The sequence below is a fragment of the Montipora foliosa genome, unplaced genomic scaffold, assembly GCF_036669935.1.
Source record: "Montipora foliosa isolate CH-2021 unplaced genomic scaffold, ASM3666993v2 scaffold_401, whole genome shotgun sequence".
Taxonomy (NCBI): Eukaryota; Metazoa; Cnidaria; class Anthozoa; order Scleractinia; family Acroporidae; genus Montipora; species Montipora foliosa.
This window is the reverse complement of record NW_027179703.1, coordinates 276,456-293,396: the sequence shown is the minus strand read 5'-3', so window position 1 is coordinate 293,396 and position 16,941 is coordinate 276,456. Positions and strand designations below refer to the sequence as shown.

The 16,941-nt window shown below is 41.4% G+C and overlaps 1 protein-coding gene across 1 annotated transcript; it reads left to right on the top strand.

Moving 5' to 3' along the window:
• Nucleotides 1-3,103: 3,103 nt before the first annotated feature.
• LOC137988006 (ephrin-B1-like) lies at nt 3,104-16,899 on the top strand. The gene is made up of 5 exons (XM_068834074.1): nt 3,104-3,692; nt 11,959-12,257; nt 13,539-13,640; nt 15,617-15,961; nt 16,751-16,899. The coding sequence occupies exons 1-4, from the start codon at nt 3,553-3,555 to the stop codon at nt 15,826-15,828; spliced, it is 753 nt and encodes a 250-aa protein (XP_068690175.1). The 5' UTR covers nt 3,104-3,552; the 3' UTR covers nt 15,829-15,961; nt 16,751-16,899.
• The last annotated feature ends 42 nt before the right edge of the window (nt 16,900-16,941 follow it).

Here is a 16,941-nt window from a genome sequence, read left to right as displayed (position 1 = left end):
TTCCCTTTTAGACATCAAAGACTGAAAAGCTAGAACCCTAAATGCAGATATGAGCAGGCAATAAAGAAATGGATCCTCTGTGGGTTAGAAAGCGTTGTCTAGAAGAAGAGCTATTCAGTCTTTTGCAGAAGAGTTCAAAAGACCAACAGCCCCACCTGATGTAAACCTGGGATAGGGCCCATCTCTTGGGAAAAAGGAAGGTTGGATTTTTTGCTCAAACAAATTGAAGGCCCTTAAAGAGCAGAAGAGTCAGTGGAGAAGTAAGTCATCAGAACAGATGCAAGCGTAAAAAGTCGTGTAACTGTCCTGAAGTCAGTTCAGTTCTAAGTCATGTTCGAAGGACAAAGTAACTACTATGTGATGTGTGTACTTGTTATAAGGCTGAGGGAATTTACTCCCTCTTTGTGCAGTACGACAAACACACTTCGTGACGGCAAGAACTGCATGAAACGTTGTTCAAAAACTTAATGCCTTTGAATGTCTCGAGTGTAGTGGTTTTAATACCGGCAGCAATTGAAGTAATCTCATTTGGTGTAGCGGATGTAGCTTGGCTTTCATGGATTTCAGAGGTCAGGGTTCAAATCCCGTTCAAGGCTGAATTTTTGACGCTTTCCTTTCGTTACTGCTCAAGTACTTTGGCGTTAATTACTGAATAACTGGGATGATCAGCATCTGAACTTGATTAAAGTGACTATGAAAACTAATGAATGTGCAATTGTATTTTTTTACCATATTTATATTGCAGCGGAAAAACAGCAAGAAAACTCACCAAGGTTGTGATGCAGATGATGAATAGGGGCCTTCATATTGTCCATGTGGTACAGCGGAACAATGACGACATGATTTGGTGCGATGGAGATATTTCGTGTCGGCACAAATGGTTCCACTATCATTTACATTTACATTTACATGTTCCAGCACTCGGCAAAGTCCCTTTTTGACTTGTGGCTGTTTCTGCTTAGGTGGCCTCATACACCACAAGCCTTTTTAGAGACATCATCGCCAAGCCGGCCACTTCTGCTGGAGAGAACAGGACAGCAGAACAACAACAACATAGAAGATATTTGTGAGCCGGCACCTACGGTTTATAGTCCTTATCCGAGAAGACTTGAAAGTCTGTCCATTTGCAGATGAAATTACAAAGGCAGCACTTTCTCCTCAGTTATTTTAAGATCCTGAGTGTTGATCCGGCCGGGGTTCGAACCCGCGACCTCCTGCATGACAGCCCGATGCTCAACCAACTGAGCCACCGGTGCGCGGTGGCTATCAATGAGTTGCATTGGCCTCACGTTAACAACCATCCCTCCAGGAAAGTGGTTTTGTCTGGGTAAGTGACATATTTGTCAATTGCCCCTCTTGGTAAAATATGGTGCAACAAGGACTATAGCTATTTATGTAGTGTCCACTTTTTATTTACACTGTTTGTATTATGTTCTACGTACAGATTGCCGGAAGAAGAGAGTAGAAAAGTGACGGTGACGTACGTGATGATTGACATTGCATCTGTGAATGGTCCATAAAGCATATTACCCACGTAATACTCATGGATCGTAAGTGTTTTTCTCAGAGCCTAACAATCGTCAATAACAGAATCATGCTGTAATCTTTGTGCTTTGTGTTTCATTGTCAACGTGAACTGAACTATGAAAAGAATGTCTAGTGCATTGAGGAGGCTTTAAGAATGTTGCACAGGCCGCCCGATGTATTAACCAATGTTTGTGTGAAACATTAGGAGGCGGGGGGTTCACTCTTCACTTTTGCACACAGGGAGTGAGGATTTCACCAGCTTTCACTATCATATAAAGTGAATGCCCCGCCCATTCTCGAGGGGGGGAGGGGGAGGAGGGTTCCGAGGGTTTCAAATGACTGGTGCATAATATTTTGGGTATGGTTGTCATATAACCATATGGACCACCAATGTAGCGATTTATAGTTCCCAAACTCGACGTTTTAAGATAGTGCTCTAGATCTTGATCGGGTCGGGTTTAAACTTACCTTTACATGGAGTTTTCCAAAGATACTGTTGTCAAAAAAGTCATCTTATCTGCATTGATAGTTACTCTAGTCATCGTATCCGCACGTGGAATTTGATTGACAGTTTAGTCTCGGACTATTACTAGCATTTATCAGAAAAAAAAAAAGTTAAAATCAGTCATACATTAGTATCATTTTCCGAATAGTTCTGGAAATTCTGTTATCTGGTCGTAAGACTCGAAAAAATCTGCAGTTGTAATTTAAGTTGTTCCTTATCCCTGCAAGTGCCTTTGAATAGTATCAGCAATAATTGACGAATTATGATCTTATCGAAACATCATTATCAAACCACACTGATCATCGCGTGACTTGCATCACCTTGCATGACAAACTATCGATCAACAAATTCATGTTTTCCTCTGTGGCCATACCGCGTTTGTAAACTAATTGAAAACTCAGCGGGAATTTAAAAAGGAACATAACTGCATCTATAATTTTTTTACCCTCTGATAATTAAAAATAAAAGATTTCAAAATGTTTCAATTGAACATCTAGAACATTCCTTTTAAAAAGTCCAACTTGGCGTGCTCGGTCGTGAATTTTTGCTTTCCTCTATTTTTAGTAAATACAGTGTAAGTCCATCAGTCGTAAGCTTAAAAACATGTGTTCCCCAAAATTACGAAAAAACTTTTGTTATAAGAGTATTAAACGGTTTTTTTTAATGACAAGTACTTTATTACGAATTTTGTTTCAGCTCGGGAATTGTCTGACGCACGATAGGATTTAAATGTGAAATAATCTTCTTTCGAGCCTTAACTCTATTCAAACGAAAAATCCGAGAATTATTGGTTAATCTTTGCGGGGAGCAACGACGCTTCAGCAGGGGGTTTTTAATAACGTTAATTCAGATGCCGTTTAAGTTTTCCCTTCTGCCTTTAATTGATGCAAAGGCTTACTTCTAGGCAATAATTTAAGTTTTTTGGGGTAAACCAGAAGTGATTGGATTTGTCCGTGGGAGACGGCACGGGGAAAGAGGAGGTGAGGAGTGCGTTACTATTGTATAAAGTAACTCTACAGTGGGAGGAGAGGGAAACGGAGATCAGTCCGTACGAAGTAGTTGTCAATTATCTGTCTAGGCTGGCTTTCAACGCTTTTCAATGAATGAGTGAGTTTTCGGTTTCAAGTGTCGTGTGTCATCAAGTGACATGATAAAACCCCAATCGAGACAGATACGCTAAGAATGAGAGCGACGGCACAGCGATGCATAGCTCATTGCGTTGCGTAGACTTCTTGAAGTAATAGAGCTCGAGGGCCCGCGCTCGTGTTTGTGGGAGACTGGTTTGTCAAGTTTTTAACGAGCTGCATATTGGGGCGCAAAGAGTGAAAAGTCTGATATTCTTCAGCGAAAACACAACCATCCACCATGCAGCAGGATTAAACGAGTCCAAAGGTTTCCGGTTATTAAATGTGCGGCTTTCGGAGGAAGCTGTGAAATTGTCCTCTCTCCAACTGTTGGGAAACGGAAGCCAAGACAGGGGAAAACCACTGGCGTAACGAACTGGGGTTGGTTTATTGCACATGGCAGCTGTCTGTTGGAGCAGATCGAATACAAACATGATTCGAGTTCAAGTATTCTTCTTGGTGCAAAATATCTTATTTTTCCAGGTTATAGAGTGCGTGGTGTATCCAACGATTCACTGGGCGCCTGACAATCCACTGTAAGTCTGGATTAATATTTCTCTCTGAAGCTCATTTAATTTATAGTGTGTTTGCCTTAAGGTTCTACAAGTTATTCCCGTTCTTTCAGATGCTAAGTGCAACCCAGATGATTTTCGCAAACCTTTCTTAAGCTCTCTGCTCGTCTAATCGAGTTCTCACTCTTCTTGTTGACTGCTAGCAGTCCCTTCTCAATCAGTCGAGCTCAGTCAGTCAGTTTAGTCTCAGTTTGTCGAGCTGCCCGCTTGTCTGAAGTGACTTAAAAGGGATTGCTTCTAGCCAACGCTTCTTGTAAACGACATAACATTATTCCATTCCTTTTGTGATAACCTAATTTCTCATTGTCTCTTAATTACATTTGACGTACAATTGAACGGTTGCGAAGAAAATCGCTATCAGTTCTATCTTTGCACGCGAAAATATGCTGTAAGGCTTATTGGCGGTTAAAGTTATTATGTGAAGTGTCAAAACGTACTGATAACAGAGGTTTGCCATGCGTTTCTTGCACTGTATGTTTTGGTGAAAAGAGTTTATTGCCATAGCGTGAATGAAAACAAGCTTGTAGCTGCAAACTGTTTACTTGCCATCTGAGAATACAATATCAAAGCTACTTCAAAACAACTTTAGTTTTCAAAATTGGTGAAGTCGCCCGACTAAGCTCTAAACATTAGCATTTAGCAATCACCATTTTCTTTCCTGTCTTGAAGTTAAATCACATATGGTTTTAATGTTCGCGGTGCGGTTTTGCCACTGACAAGCACCTTACACCTTCCTAGCAGTAGTTTTAGAGGTCTACGTAGTTTTTACTAGTCTTTCAATATTAGCTGGGCAATTACTATAGGCATTGATAACCCCCAACATCGACTTAGAGCTCGCGCTCTGCGAAAAAAATGAAAACATTGTGATATGAGAGCGTCGTGGTAATACGGGAACGCAGCGAGGTTAAAGAACGCGCAATGGAGTTTGCATTCCGGTATAATTGTGTGTACATAAGTTACGCAAGACTCAACAAATGTTGTCACTTCGGATCGAATTCACAATCTCTTTTGATTAAATGAATAGCACCTTGAATAACATCTTGGTTTCGGTGGTGAAAGATTTAATAAAGCAAATACATCTATTTTCAGCAACACTTGTGTTAGACAGCCTGTAAAACTGAATTGGCAGATTTTAGTGCACAGATCCTGTGGTAGCAAAATTAAATCCATAATGCTATGAACACAAAGTACAATCGATATTTACTTAATTGATATCCTTAGAAGGATTTTTTCTTCAGCGCTTGACTTGCTTAATACGTCCCGTCTTTGGTAACCGCAGTTCCATATCGACCCATACAAGAGCGAGCGACCTTAGGAATTGTTCTGAGTAACCCAAAGTAAATTAAGTTTAATAAAAATGCGTTTCCATAAAACAATAGACAAGATTGATAAGCGGGGAGGCATGTAGCGATGAATTACGACAAATTACCTACCTCGAAGTCCCGAGACAAAGGGGATATAATTGTATTTGCGTTTTTGGCTTTCAATGCTGATCCTGTTTGCGCGCAACCTTGTGGAATTCGAAACGGCCGTTTGTTTCTTCAATTTTGTTGTTTTTACAGATAATATTGACGAAAACGTAATGAATTGCAATAAGCATACAAAAAAATCATCTCGATTCGAATAAAAACTTTGGGTGATAGAGGAACAACATTGAAAATAAAATAGAAAGCGGCACTACCTTGTCAAGTGCTCGAACTGAAAATTTAACGTCAGGGAAATATAATCGGAAAATCGAGGTTTCGTATGCTCGATTTCTCCAACGTAGCCTATAAAATTTGGTCTCATCCTGTCAAGATGAAACAGGACTTGATTTCCCAAGTGATGAAATATCACACCTTGAATATAGTTGATACTCTGTCGTGCAATATTAGCACCTTTGGGAGCCGATGGAAAACACAAGATTTCACTTTTGTCGTTTCCACAGAGGTGTTAAATTGGGTAGTAGCCAAAACGCGGGGCCGGGGTCGGGGTCGGGGTCGGGGTCGGGGTCGGGGTCGGGGTCGGGGTCGGGGTCGGGGTCGGGGTCGGGGTCGGGGTCGGGGTCGGGGTCGGGGTCGGGGTCGGGGTCGGGGTCGGGGTCGGGGTCGGGGTCGGGGTCGGGGTCGGGGTCGGGGTCGGGGTCGGGGTCGGGGTCGGGGTCGGGGTCGGGGTCGGGGTCGGGGTCGGGGTCGGGGTCGGGGTCGGGGTGCCTTTTTTTCCAAAATTTTGTTTCATTTTGTCGTCATTCTCGAATGACTGTCATTTATGGTGGCAATTAGTCAAAAAAATTGAGGAACCTACGGAAGCTATGGAAGCTCTTGAGGGGCATTTTAGTTTTTCTTAAAATCGTACTTTGTTTTTTTGTCTTTCCGAAAATCGAAGTTTGTTGTTCGAAATTAAGAGGATCCGAAATTGCTAAAATTGGAGTTTATGGAATACACGCTAACTGTCAGACAGAGTCCCATCGTAATATTCACTTCGTTAAAAAAAAAAAAAATTGAATCGCAGTTCGACGATGATCGTCACGCAGTCATGCAACGTTCTTTTTGCTTGTTTGTTCGTGTTGTTGCCAATGTTGTTGTCTGATTTACCACAAACGGTTTGTAGTAAAGTCAGTCGCACAGGAACTTGCCAGCCACTTCTATTCGGACTTCAAGGGATCGAATCCAATTTTGCGAGAAAAAGCACAACCACACTTAGAACAATTTTGCGAAAACAAGCAACAGAGAACGTTTGCGTGACGACCATAGTGGGAATTATGACTATGTTCTGTTTCGTTTTAATTGTATTGCGGAGAAGTTTCTTACGCAGTAAACATTAAAATGTGGTTTTAAAATGTGTAGCTCAGCGAGTCTTCAGTGTCTCTAGGTGATTCGCACCTACGTACGAGGCACTACTTTAAGGCAAGATCACGCCACTGAGGATCCTGCAGATTTTCAGATTTTGATTCGTACTAGCTGCTCGATCGATATGTCGCTGAACTAGTCTACTGAAAGAAAAATATTACAGAAGTAGATTAATGTTTTGGAATGCCGGCGATAGGCTCAAAGAAGAATTCAACTGATTTCTTGAATATATCACAATTTGTGTCTACTAATCTACACGATCTTATTGTTTGATTTCTTATATTGATTGTTTTTAACGTTCTTGATCGGAGGAAAGTGAAAAAGTAATTTGTGCGTTTGCAGTTTCGATTTATATATTTCTGAATTTCTAATTAGTTGTCACCTTTCAACTCATGCAAACTTGCAGTGGTAAATAAAATTGCAAATATAGTTCCATACATTAAAACAATCGAAGCGACATAACTTAACGCGCGAAGCGCGAAGCAGTTGGTTTAATGTATTAAATTTCAGTCGGAAATTCTTTTCGAAAAGCAAACGATGTCCACTTCGAAGCTTCCGTACGTTCCTTATATTTTTTGACTAATTTCCAACTTAGATAAAGGAAAGATGCCGAACATTAGAAAATAACAGTACGGGAGATTAACTACAAAAATTGAAACGAAAACTTCGAAAAAAAAAAAAAAAGAGACCCCGACCCCGACCCCGACCCCGACCCCGACTCCATCCCCGACCCCGACCCCGACCCCGACCCCGGCCCCGACCCCGACCCCGACCCCGACCCCGGCCCCGGCCCCGGCCCCGGCCCCAGCCCCGGCCCCGCGTTTTGGCTACTACCGTTAAATTGCGAATTTCTTATAACAATTGACTTTGGTTAAAAGTTTTTAAGGCGTCACAAACGAAACGACAGTTGAGATATAAGCAAATGAAATGAGAATGGGTGCACCCGACTACATCTCGAAGCATTAATCGTTTCCACCTTTATTATATTGCAAGTTTTTTCGTGACTGTGTTGTCGCATGTGACAGTCTTGGCGGAAGGCCACAAGAGAATTTCCATCATATTTAGAAACGCCTCGGTAAACACGCAAGGGAAATTTGATAGATTTGCTGCATGGGTCATTCTTTTCCATCATCTGGTCTAAATATAATTGCTTTGAATGATTTTGAGCTACCACAACATACATTCCGACACTAAAACTTTGTTATTCAAGTTCTGTTGCTTTCGTTGTCACAAGAGACACATCTAGAAACTTTCACCCTTTGAAACTGAAAAATAAAAACAACCGTTTTCTTAAGAAAGTACGTGCATTGTGCCCGGTCAAGAGAAATCGCGGGAGTAATGCGGGACACTGAAAAACGCAGAATAATGTAAATTGGATTAGGTTCTCACGTGATCTTTATGGTAACCGGTCTTTGTTCATCCTGATGGGATAAGAACTGGCTGATACATTTACAAAGGGAATGCAAGGTCGAGTTTGGTCTTACATTCCTTTCAGTGGAATTGAATTCCGTAAGTCTGGGCGCTTTTCAGGTGACCTAAAAACATCTCCACACACTCGTGTTTGACTTCTTAAATATTCATAGTCAATATGTTCGTAGGCTTTATTGTCACCGCCTGTCTGCTGAAACGGCCTTAATTGTTACAATGAACTCTTCCAACATTTCCACATTGGGTGGATTGATGTTATCGCAGCCATTGCAGCTCCAAACACTCCAATATTCTTTCTTAAACCACTTCTTCAACGCTACATCGATAGCTGGTGAGATAAGTCACGCTGTGATTCTAATGCAATAGTCAGGTCGTCGTACACGGGCCATGAGCCAATTTCCCTTTTCTCCTTTCATAAAAAATAAAAATAAAAGACCGTGATTTAACGAGAATAAATTCAGTCCTTCTGTTTGCATTTCTTTTGGGATAGACGGCACGTTTCCTACGTTTTAAACCTCTTTGAAAACAAAACCTTGCTAAGTCGGCATTAATAGGTGCGGTTACACGGGGCACTTTTACCGTGGTAAATTGCCTTTTTACCACGGGAAACTGTATTTAGTAGTGTGACCGACGCTTCCCGAGGTAAATTTCGCGTGTTAAATATCCATGGATACGTCAAAAAGATCAGTGGAAGCGCCCATGACATTTAACGTGGGAAGTTGGAAGGGTGTTTTGATGCCCGAGGTACAAGAGCCAATCGCTATGCTGATGAAGTTGTGATTAAATTTCCCGCCAATGAATTGCGTGAGATTTCGTTTTACCTCGGTAATCTTCGTAACGTGTGACCCCTAGTTAACACGGTATACTAAAACCCAAGTGTGAGGCACCGTGAGATAATTTACCATGGGAAATGGCATTTACTATGGTGAGTGTAACCGCACCTATAGTTGACTTTCAAATGTCGAAAACAGTCGGATGATGAAAATCGGATGACAACATTCTTTTTGACTTGTCTATCATTAGCCGATTAAAACAAGGCCATTATCTTGTATGCTTCGCCATCTGGTCTGCGTTAAAATATTAGTTTGTCTAAAATGCACAATTCTGTCGTTTTTCGAACCCCCAGCGCATCGGTCATTTGGCGGCTCTTAAATGTTGCATCACAGGTATCGCCGTTCGCCCCTTGATAGTACATGTGACACGATACGGGCATTTTGTTCAATATTATCTTCCACGGTTTCTTTTGTTTATTTTGGTCAAGAAAATATCGCAAAGAATCTATGAGTGAATATCAGTCCTTTCAAGTTCTTGAATAAGTGATCATTTTTTTAATCATTTCACGTGTGACTCTTGCAATATTACTCAAGCGGAATTTCACTAACAAACCACACCACAGCTTGCGTGAAAGATTCCGAACTTTTACTCCAGTCGATCTTTGGTGTCCTTTCTTAGCTTGCTTTTCTTTACAAATTTCGATTGCTTGAGAGGTTTGAAAATCAAGATGTCGAGTGACTTTAATAGATAGTCCGCTGCAACTACAGTACTTTTTTGATATAATTGTTTATGGCGTAGATGTCAAATTAAGACAAGTTCACAAAAGTATTGTAGGCTCAGTCAAAGTCGTCGCAAAGAGATTTCTCGAATATTTCTTGTTATGCATGCGCTTCTCATTCTCCTGCCGTGGAATTCAGTCACCCTTCTTCCTTCAACGCGACCCTGAAGGACAGTGATCCAGTAGGAACGTCTCGCCCGTCATCGATGATGGGGGTTGAATTTGCAGACCATAAAATTTCTCCGCAGACTGGGCGTGTCCGTGAAACACGCTAGCGATTGTTATTAACGGGGAAAAGTTTCATTTTCTACGAAGAGTAATTTTTTACTGTTTTCCTGTTTACAGTTAAGGTTTGATTGAATGGAAGCAGACAAAGGAGACATTCGGAAATAGCCTGAAAGTACTACTTAAAATCATTCTTCAGAGAATAATACTTGGGACACAGGAAACCCCCAGCACGTTTGGCAGATCGACCTTTTGCGCCAAAGTAAATACAGAGAAAGTCGCCGTTTCGAAGTTTTAAGTTTTTTTTGTCTGAAATTCGTGGATACATCTGCTTTTGCCGTTAATTTCGATGAGGAGGCCGGATGGATAGTTGGTAAACTGAATTAAAGAAATTGGAGCTGTCGACACTCGTTACCGAATGATAACAAATGTTTTTCAGGAAAATGTCTTGACGACGACGATATTTTCTCTAGGCATATTTGTTACAAGTAATGAATATAAATTATCTTGCAATACACCAAACATCACACGAATTCAGGGTTTATTTTTAATAACAAGAATATTTTTATGTGTTCATGTCTTAAGAAAAGTTACAAAATATAGTAAACGCCTGTTTGTAAGTCCTGTATGTCATGTACGTGGTTCATATGTTTTTTTGCTGTTTATGTGAACGATTAAAAAGAGGCGTTGGTCCTGGCCTCGAGAGTGTTGATGTCGCTCAGAGGGTGACGCAAAGTATTCGTCAGACATATTTGCACACCCTCTTAAACTTAGTGTGGGCCTCAAGGTAATTATTTTGTCTAAATTTAATTAAGGAAACCGGAATGTTGGGATTCTGATTAACGAGAACCTTAGTTAGAACTGGAAGCTTGTATGCTGACAGCGTTATAAAGGCTTCATAACAATGTATTGTTAGCTGGTAATATTGAACCTTTGTACATAATGTACACATGCACAAGACCATTACCTGATTACGTAAAACAACAAATGTGCAGACTTAAATAATGCTCTCTTTGGGCAAGAAATTCAAGTACCGGGAAACAAATCGTATTTTGTCTTCATAATATTTATTCACGTTCATCCGGTATCCTTGTCCAAATTCAGACAATTCTTCAAAACACGACTAATCTGGCTGAGTTGATAAGATGTTCATTAAGTTGAAATTTCTCACGTTATTTTTGTATTTTTGCATTTCCTTTCCTTTTTGCTTTAAAGAAGAAAATTTTCTTTAAGAGTCTTCTTTAGCAGTAGGCTATGTTAATAAATCAGTAAATGGCGCTACTGCAGTTTGCAGGCCGCATTGGAAAGCAGTGCGTGCAAATTCGATTTTTTTTCAGTTCATGTTGATTTTCGTTTTATATTTTAAGCATTATTTCAAGATAGTAATTAGAAACTGCAGCATTTGAATGTACGCTTAATTTGGAATAGTTTTTTTTCCAAAATCGCGTGTTCATAGCGGTTGTTGTTTTTGTTTCTTGTCGTCCAATGTTGTGAGGTAGCTCTCGTATCCATTTCCGTACACAATACTGAGGTGCTTCAAGTTATCACTTTATTTACAATATTTAATATAGGGGTGATATTGTTGCTACCCACAGTTTTCCTTCTGTGCAAGTTCAAGTTCAGAGCTTATTTTGTAGCTTTCTTCAACACATCCGGAAAAAACCTCAAGTTCTTGCCTCGAACCCATGAGCATGGGTTCTTGCCCCATGCAAGGAGGCTACTGTAGCCACCAAACTCCACTCTGTCATTTCCACGTCTCATTTGCCAGTTACTCTTAACCATCCCCGATTCCTCTCCCTTTGCTATTTGAAGTGTTCTTTCCTCTGTTTACTAGGGAGGGGTAAGGTTATTCCCACCAACTTTATGAGACTGGGCTAAAAAGCTGAGTCCAGTGAGGTACGCATTTAATTTCTATCTTAAAACTCGTTGATGCGACAGTAAACCAAAAACGTTGGATTTGAGAGAACCAGCGACGTCGCGTTGTTTGAAATTTGGTGTACGATAGTACGGCTGGTTCAGGTTCCGCCAGCTAAAACGTAGCGTACAAATTTAAATCAACTCTGCGCTATATATGTTCTACTCTCAGTTTTCTACATGACACCGACTGGATCTACTGTTTTAACCCAGCCTATTCCAGTAGGCCTATATTTGATGTAGCACTGTATTCACTTTCAACTGGTTTATTTTGTTTCCGCAGCTTTAATAGAAATGACAGCTTAATCTACGTTCTTCCGAGTTCATTACTTCATGTTGTTTGTCCGAACCCAAGCACTGTCCTGAAAAGGACGACAGATAGCGTTTCAAATAAACTTTATCAAAACTTCTGGATTGTACCACGTGAGAGCTATGAACGTTGTGATACGGCAGCTCAAGGGAGCAGACTGCTACTCAAGTGCAACGAACCGCTGAGGCTCAAGTATTTCACGCTGGTGTTTCAGAGATATAGTGCAATTTTCAATCCCGTATATATACCCGGGGAAGAGTATTATTTTATTGGTAAGTAATCCATTAGAAATTATGTAATAAGCTCAATAATGCACGCATTTTCATTGGTTTTCACATATGATCAGTTAGAGAACAGACTCGTAGCTGACGTCATCATCAAAAACTTTTAATTCTTTATTATATAACTGAATCGAAACTGAAGAAACCGATTCCATGTTGCGGTCCACCTGTTCAGTAATAGATCACAGATGACGTCAAAATGTGGTAAGATCATCGGTGACACACTCGGCACCTTTTTTTGTGAGAACTCTTGGCATGGCTGCATCGGGTACACATTGCACTCGATAGCCATAGCGGTCCAGAAAGTTTGCAGTTCTCACTTTGAAGCGAGCTTAAGCAATTTCGAGGCCCAGAATTTCATCTGAAGATCTGTCTTAGCGTTCATAATCATTTCGCTATTTTTCCGGGTTGCTCCTCCAAAGATGCAAATTGTGTACTGCCTATCTAGATATTTATCTGATGTGAATAACGTAGAAATTGAGAGCGAAAACAGACTTGTACGTTGCCGGCTGAGGATTTCGTCCTCTACGTATTGGAATCCGTCATTAACGCCTTCCTTAAAATATAACGGCACACAAATGTATCAAGAATGTGAAACTCACGTGCGAGGAATGGGGAATGTTCATCTTCAGTCTAATCGACTACCAACCTCGTTCCCAGGGTCTCTCTTCTCTGCCTCCATTGTCGTTGAGAAAAGACCCTTGTTTACGCTGGTCACGTGTCTGCCAAAATCTGGAAGTTTCACCAGATGTGTGTTAGGGGATGGGTGGCAATGTAGGCCTTGTCGACATTGCAAAGAAGGGAATCAGCAACCAAATGATTTTGTGGCCATATGACCATCGACAAAACGTTTGACGGCAGTATTTTATGTACTGCACATATGGAATTCGACGTGAAAGGCAAAATGTTGTGGTCAAATCGATTGGACGCCACAGATCAAAATATAACGAAAACACTACCCTAGTGGGAAAATGTTTGTCGACGAATGCCACGTTACCAGCGTGAACCAGGGTCTTTTTTCAACGACAATGGAGGCAGAGAAGAGAGACCCTGGGAATGGGGTTGATCGACTTCGCGGGTGACGAAAGAAGGCTGAGAAGCTGATGTCAGGTTATTCGAGTAAGTTTAGCGTGAATGATCCGGAATTCTGAGATGTCATCATCAGCTCTCGAATGAGCAAGCCCCGTGACAAAGCCACGGGGGTGACTGCTCTTTGCTGACAATGAAGAGATTGTTTTTATTGTAATAAAACACGTTTACCTTGCATTTCAGCTACCTCAGATGGTACCCAAACATCAGTTTACCGGAAATCAGGGGGAAATTGCAAGCACGCAAATATGAAACTGCGGATACGATTGTGTATAAATCATGAAGGTATTGTATCCTGTAGCGATGGTGCCTCACTAAAATACCTTCAATGATAAGTCAGCTAATGGGATAATTTTGTGTAAGTCGGGAGATGGCACTGACGGGGAGTGGTTTGTTGTGAGCTATTTGCACGGCAGTTAAAAAAAAATACCCATAGGAGCGTATACCGCATCCGTCTGGAATAGGCCACTTCGGAAAATACCATAAGACTTTGTCCGCCCAAATTTTGCTTAAGCATTGTTTCCAATTTCTCTTGGAACTTACAATGGTCTCAAGCAGGAGCCCTTGAGTAGGAGGGAACAACTCCCATATATTCCTGTCGCGGCGTTTTCACAGACCGATTCATTTTTAGATTGAATTGGTCATCGGGCTCCGTTTCTCCCGCGGGAGCCCGATGACCAATCACAGGAAACTAACTTGACGTCATAGCGTCACCGAACCGGAACTGCCTTTGTTGTTTTGCGGCGAAGGTAGTCCCAAAATTGACTGGTCTGTAAAAATGCTTGTAAGAGGCCTATTCGCACCTTTGGAGTTGCCCCTTTTTTCTCTCCTTTTACCGTCGTCCGAGCGACCCATGGCCAACTGAATCATAGGCTTTTTTGACATCTATCTGCCATACTGATGTTGCGGTTACCTCTTAAACAGCCATTTACTACAATTCTTTCGATCAGTAAGTTAGCCATGGTCCCACTGCAACCAGCCGTTGCACCCCTTTGATGACTTTCCAGGAGGTTGTACTTCTCCAGGTGGTCATTAATCGGAGCTCTATAAGCACGCCGCTTACCACGTGTAGATCGTGTTGCGACATGTGACCGGTCTCTGGTTTTCACTGCTTTTTAACTCCCCCGGTTTTCGGAATCAAGGTTGTCTTTCCTTATGAGAACCATAACGGTTATATCCATTCTTGGATGAGGCGTCTATGAAGCATTGTCATGAAATGCATGCGCATATTTTTACCAATAGCAATCCCGACCCTTTCGTAACACTTGCACTGCTTCATCTGTTCCATCATTTGTTGCTATCTGGTGATGGAACAGTGGTATCCCAGAGCAGTCTCGATTTCGTCTATCCATTCGCAGTAAATCTTTCCAATACCAGCATTGAATAAACTCCACAGGGGTCACTTTGAAATCTCTTGTTAGGATGTCTCGATTTCCCAGCTTTCTGTCTTCTGTCCGTAGATCTTTTCATTTTCCTTAGCTCGCACATCTCTCTTTCCATGTAATTAACCAAAGAAGCTGCAGAGATGGAACCACATTCTTGCATAAGTAGATGTAGATTATTTCTCTCTTTCTTTCTGAATTTTCTGTTCCCCTGCAATCTTTCTTAATCTCTTTTTTTCAATTGAGATCTTTTGTAATTCTCCAGATTGATGAGCAAACTCTTCCTCCAGCTTATGAGAGATTTTTGTCTCCCCTGTCCACTTCCGTTTTTTTGTAAAATGGATCCAGCACAGGGTCATCTTGTCCCATCATCATCATCATGTTAGTCCCTTCCAATTCAATGTATTCGGTGGATTCAATTCCCGGATCACGCCATGTAGGGTCAATGATGGTTTATTTCTTTCCTCAAAAACGTACAATATGATTAAATTTGTTCAAAATTGTGGCCAGTTTAAAAAGTTTAACATTGTTTGCACCAAAATTCACTCAAATTAGTGCCAAATGATGACTTAACAATAATGAACTTTATTTATAGAAATCAAATCAAATGTTGCTTTTTGAGGAAAGGGGAAAACCGGAGTACCCGGTGGAAAAACCATCGGAGCAGAGTATATATAGAACCAACTAACACAACCCACATATGACGCCAAGTCCGGGATTCGAACCTGGGCCACAATGGTGTGAGGTGAGTGCTCTCGCCACTGCCCGAGTCTGGGATTTGGAGGTGTGTAAACGGTTTGGTGTTCACTCTAACCAAGCCGTTTGTCTGATCACTGTGACTTTTTCCTTATCATGATTTTTTCTTTTCCTATTTTCAAGATCCCAACTGCTTCCCCCTAGCCACAGCAACCACGAGAACAAGAAGTAAAACAACAACGAGGCCCGCGAAGATGACAACAAAGCCAACAACGGGAAAAAGTAGCACCGATAATACAAGGAAATCTACGATCTTATATTTCTCTTCAAGCTCCGTAACTCCACATAAAACAAACGCAACAACGCATGCGCCAAGCAGGCTTGTCCAGTGGTGATCAAGGTTACCAACAAGCCAGATAATCTCAAGTGCGATCACGGCGACAACAGAATTGGTCACGCAAGTACCTGTGGCACATGCAAGCTCAAATGATGAGCCAGATGAGCATCACAGTGGCCTTTTAGAAGCAGGTAAATTTCAGTCATCACTGCCCAACCCCAAATAAATCTCCTTTTAACCGACTAATGACGGCTCGATTATTTTCTACGTGAACCGTCGATGACAGAACCAGTCATCCACCGCGCACCGGTGGCTCAGTTGGTTGAGCATCGGGGCTGCCGTGCGGGAGTTCAACTCCGGCCGGACTAACACTCGGGCTCTTTAAATAACTGAGGAGAAAGTGCTACCTTTGTAATTTCATCTGCAAATGGTTAGACTTTTAAGTCTTCTCGGATAACGACGATGAACCGTAAGTCCCGTCTCACAACCCCTCAATGTTCATAATCCGTTGGGACTGTGGACGTAAAAAAACCCACACACTCGTCACAAAAAGTAGGGCATACACCTTATTCCAAAATGGCCGCGATTTTAGTATTATTTTGTTTCCATGCAAATTGGCCCTTTTGGCCTCGTTCAAAGTTAAATATTTTTTTGAATTTTACCTTTGAAAGCGAGGCCATAAGGTTGCATAGAAACAAAAGAATATCAAAATGGCGGCCATTTTGGAATAAGGTTTATGTAGTTCCCGGTGTGCCTGTGGTGTATCATGGTTGGGAGGGTAAATGCTCGGAGATACTAGCTACATGAAGCTAATTCGACATTAAATAATTAAAAGGTAGGAGATATGACGAGGAGGAGTTTTAAATAAAGTACCTTGTAACGCGTAGCCTCTTTCCCTTCCCATGTAAAGTCTACATTGCACCAACCCATGAGATTTGCAATGTTATAATATATTCACCGTTTGGGCATTCTTTCTTCAGTTTCAGGTCTCAACTGGATCATTATAATTCCGTTGATGGCCTGTCTACTTCTCTCTCTGATAGGCAATATCATTCTAATTTGCCGTTTAAGAGTTCGGCCACATGAATACCAGCTCCCGGAAAAAGACCATAAAACGATTGAAGCTACTTCCATCAAACGTTCAGGGCCGCTTTTAGTGGAAGCGCAGGAG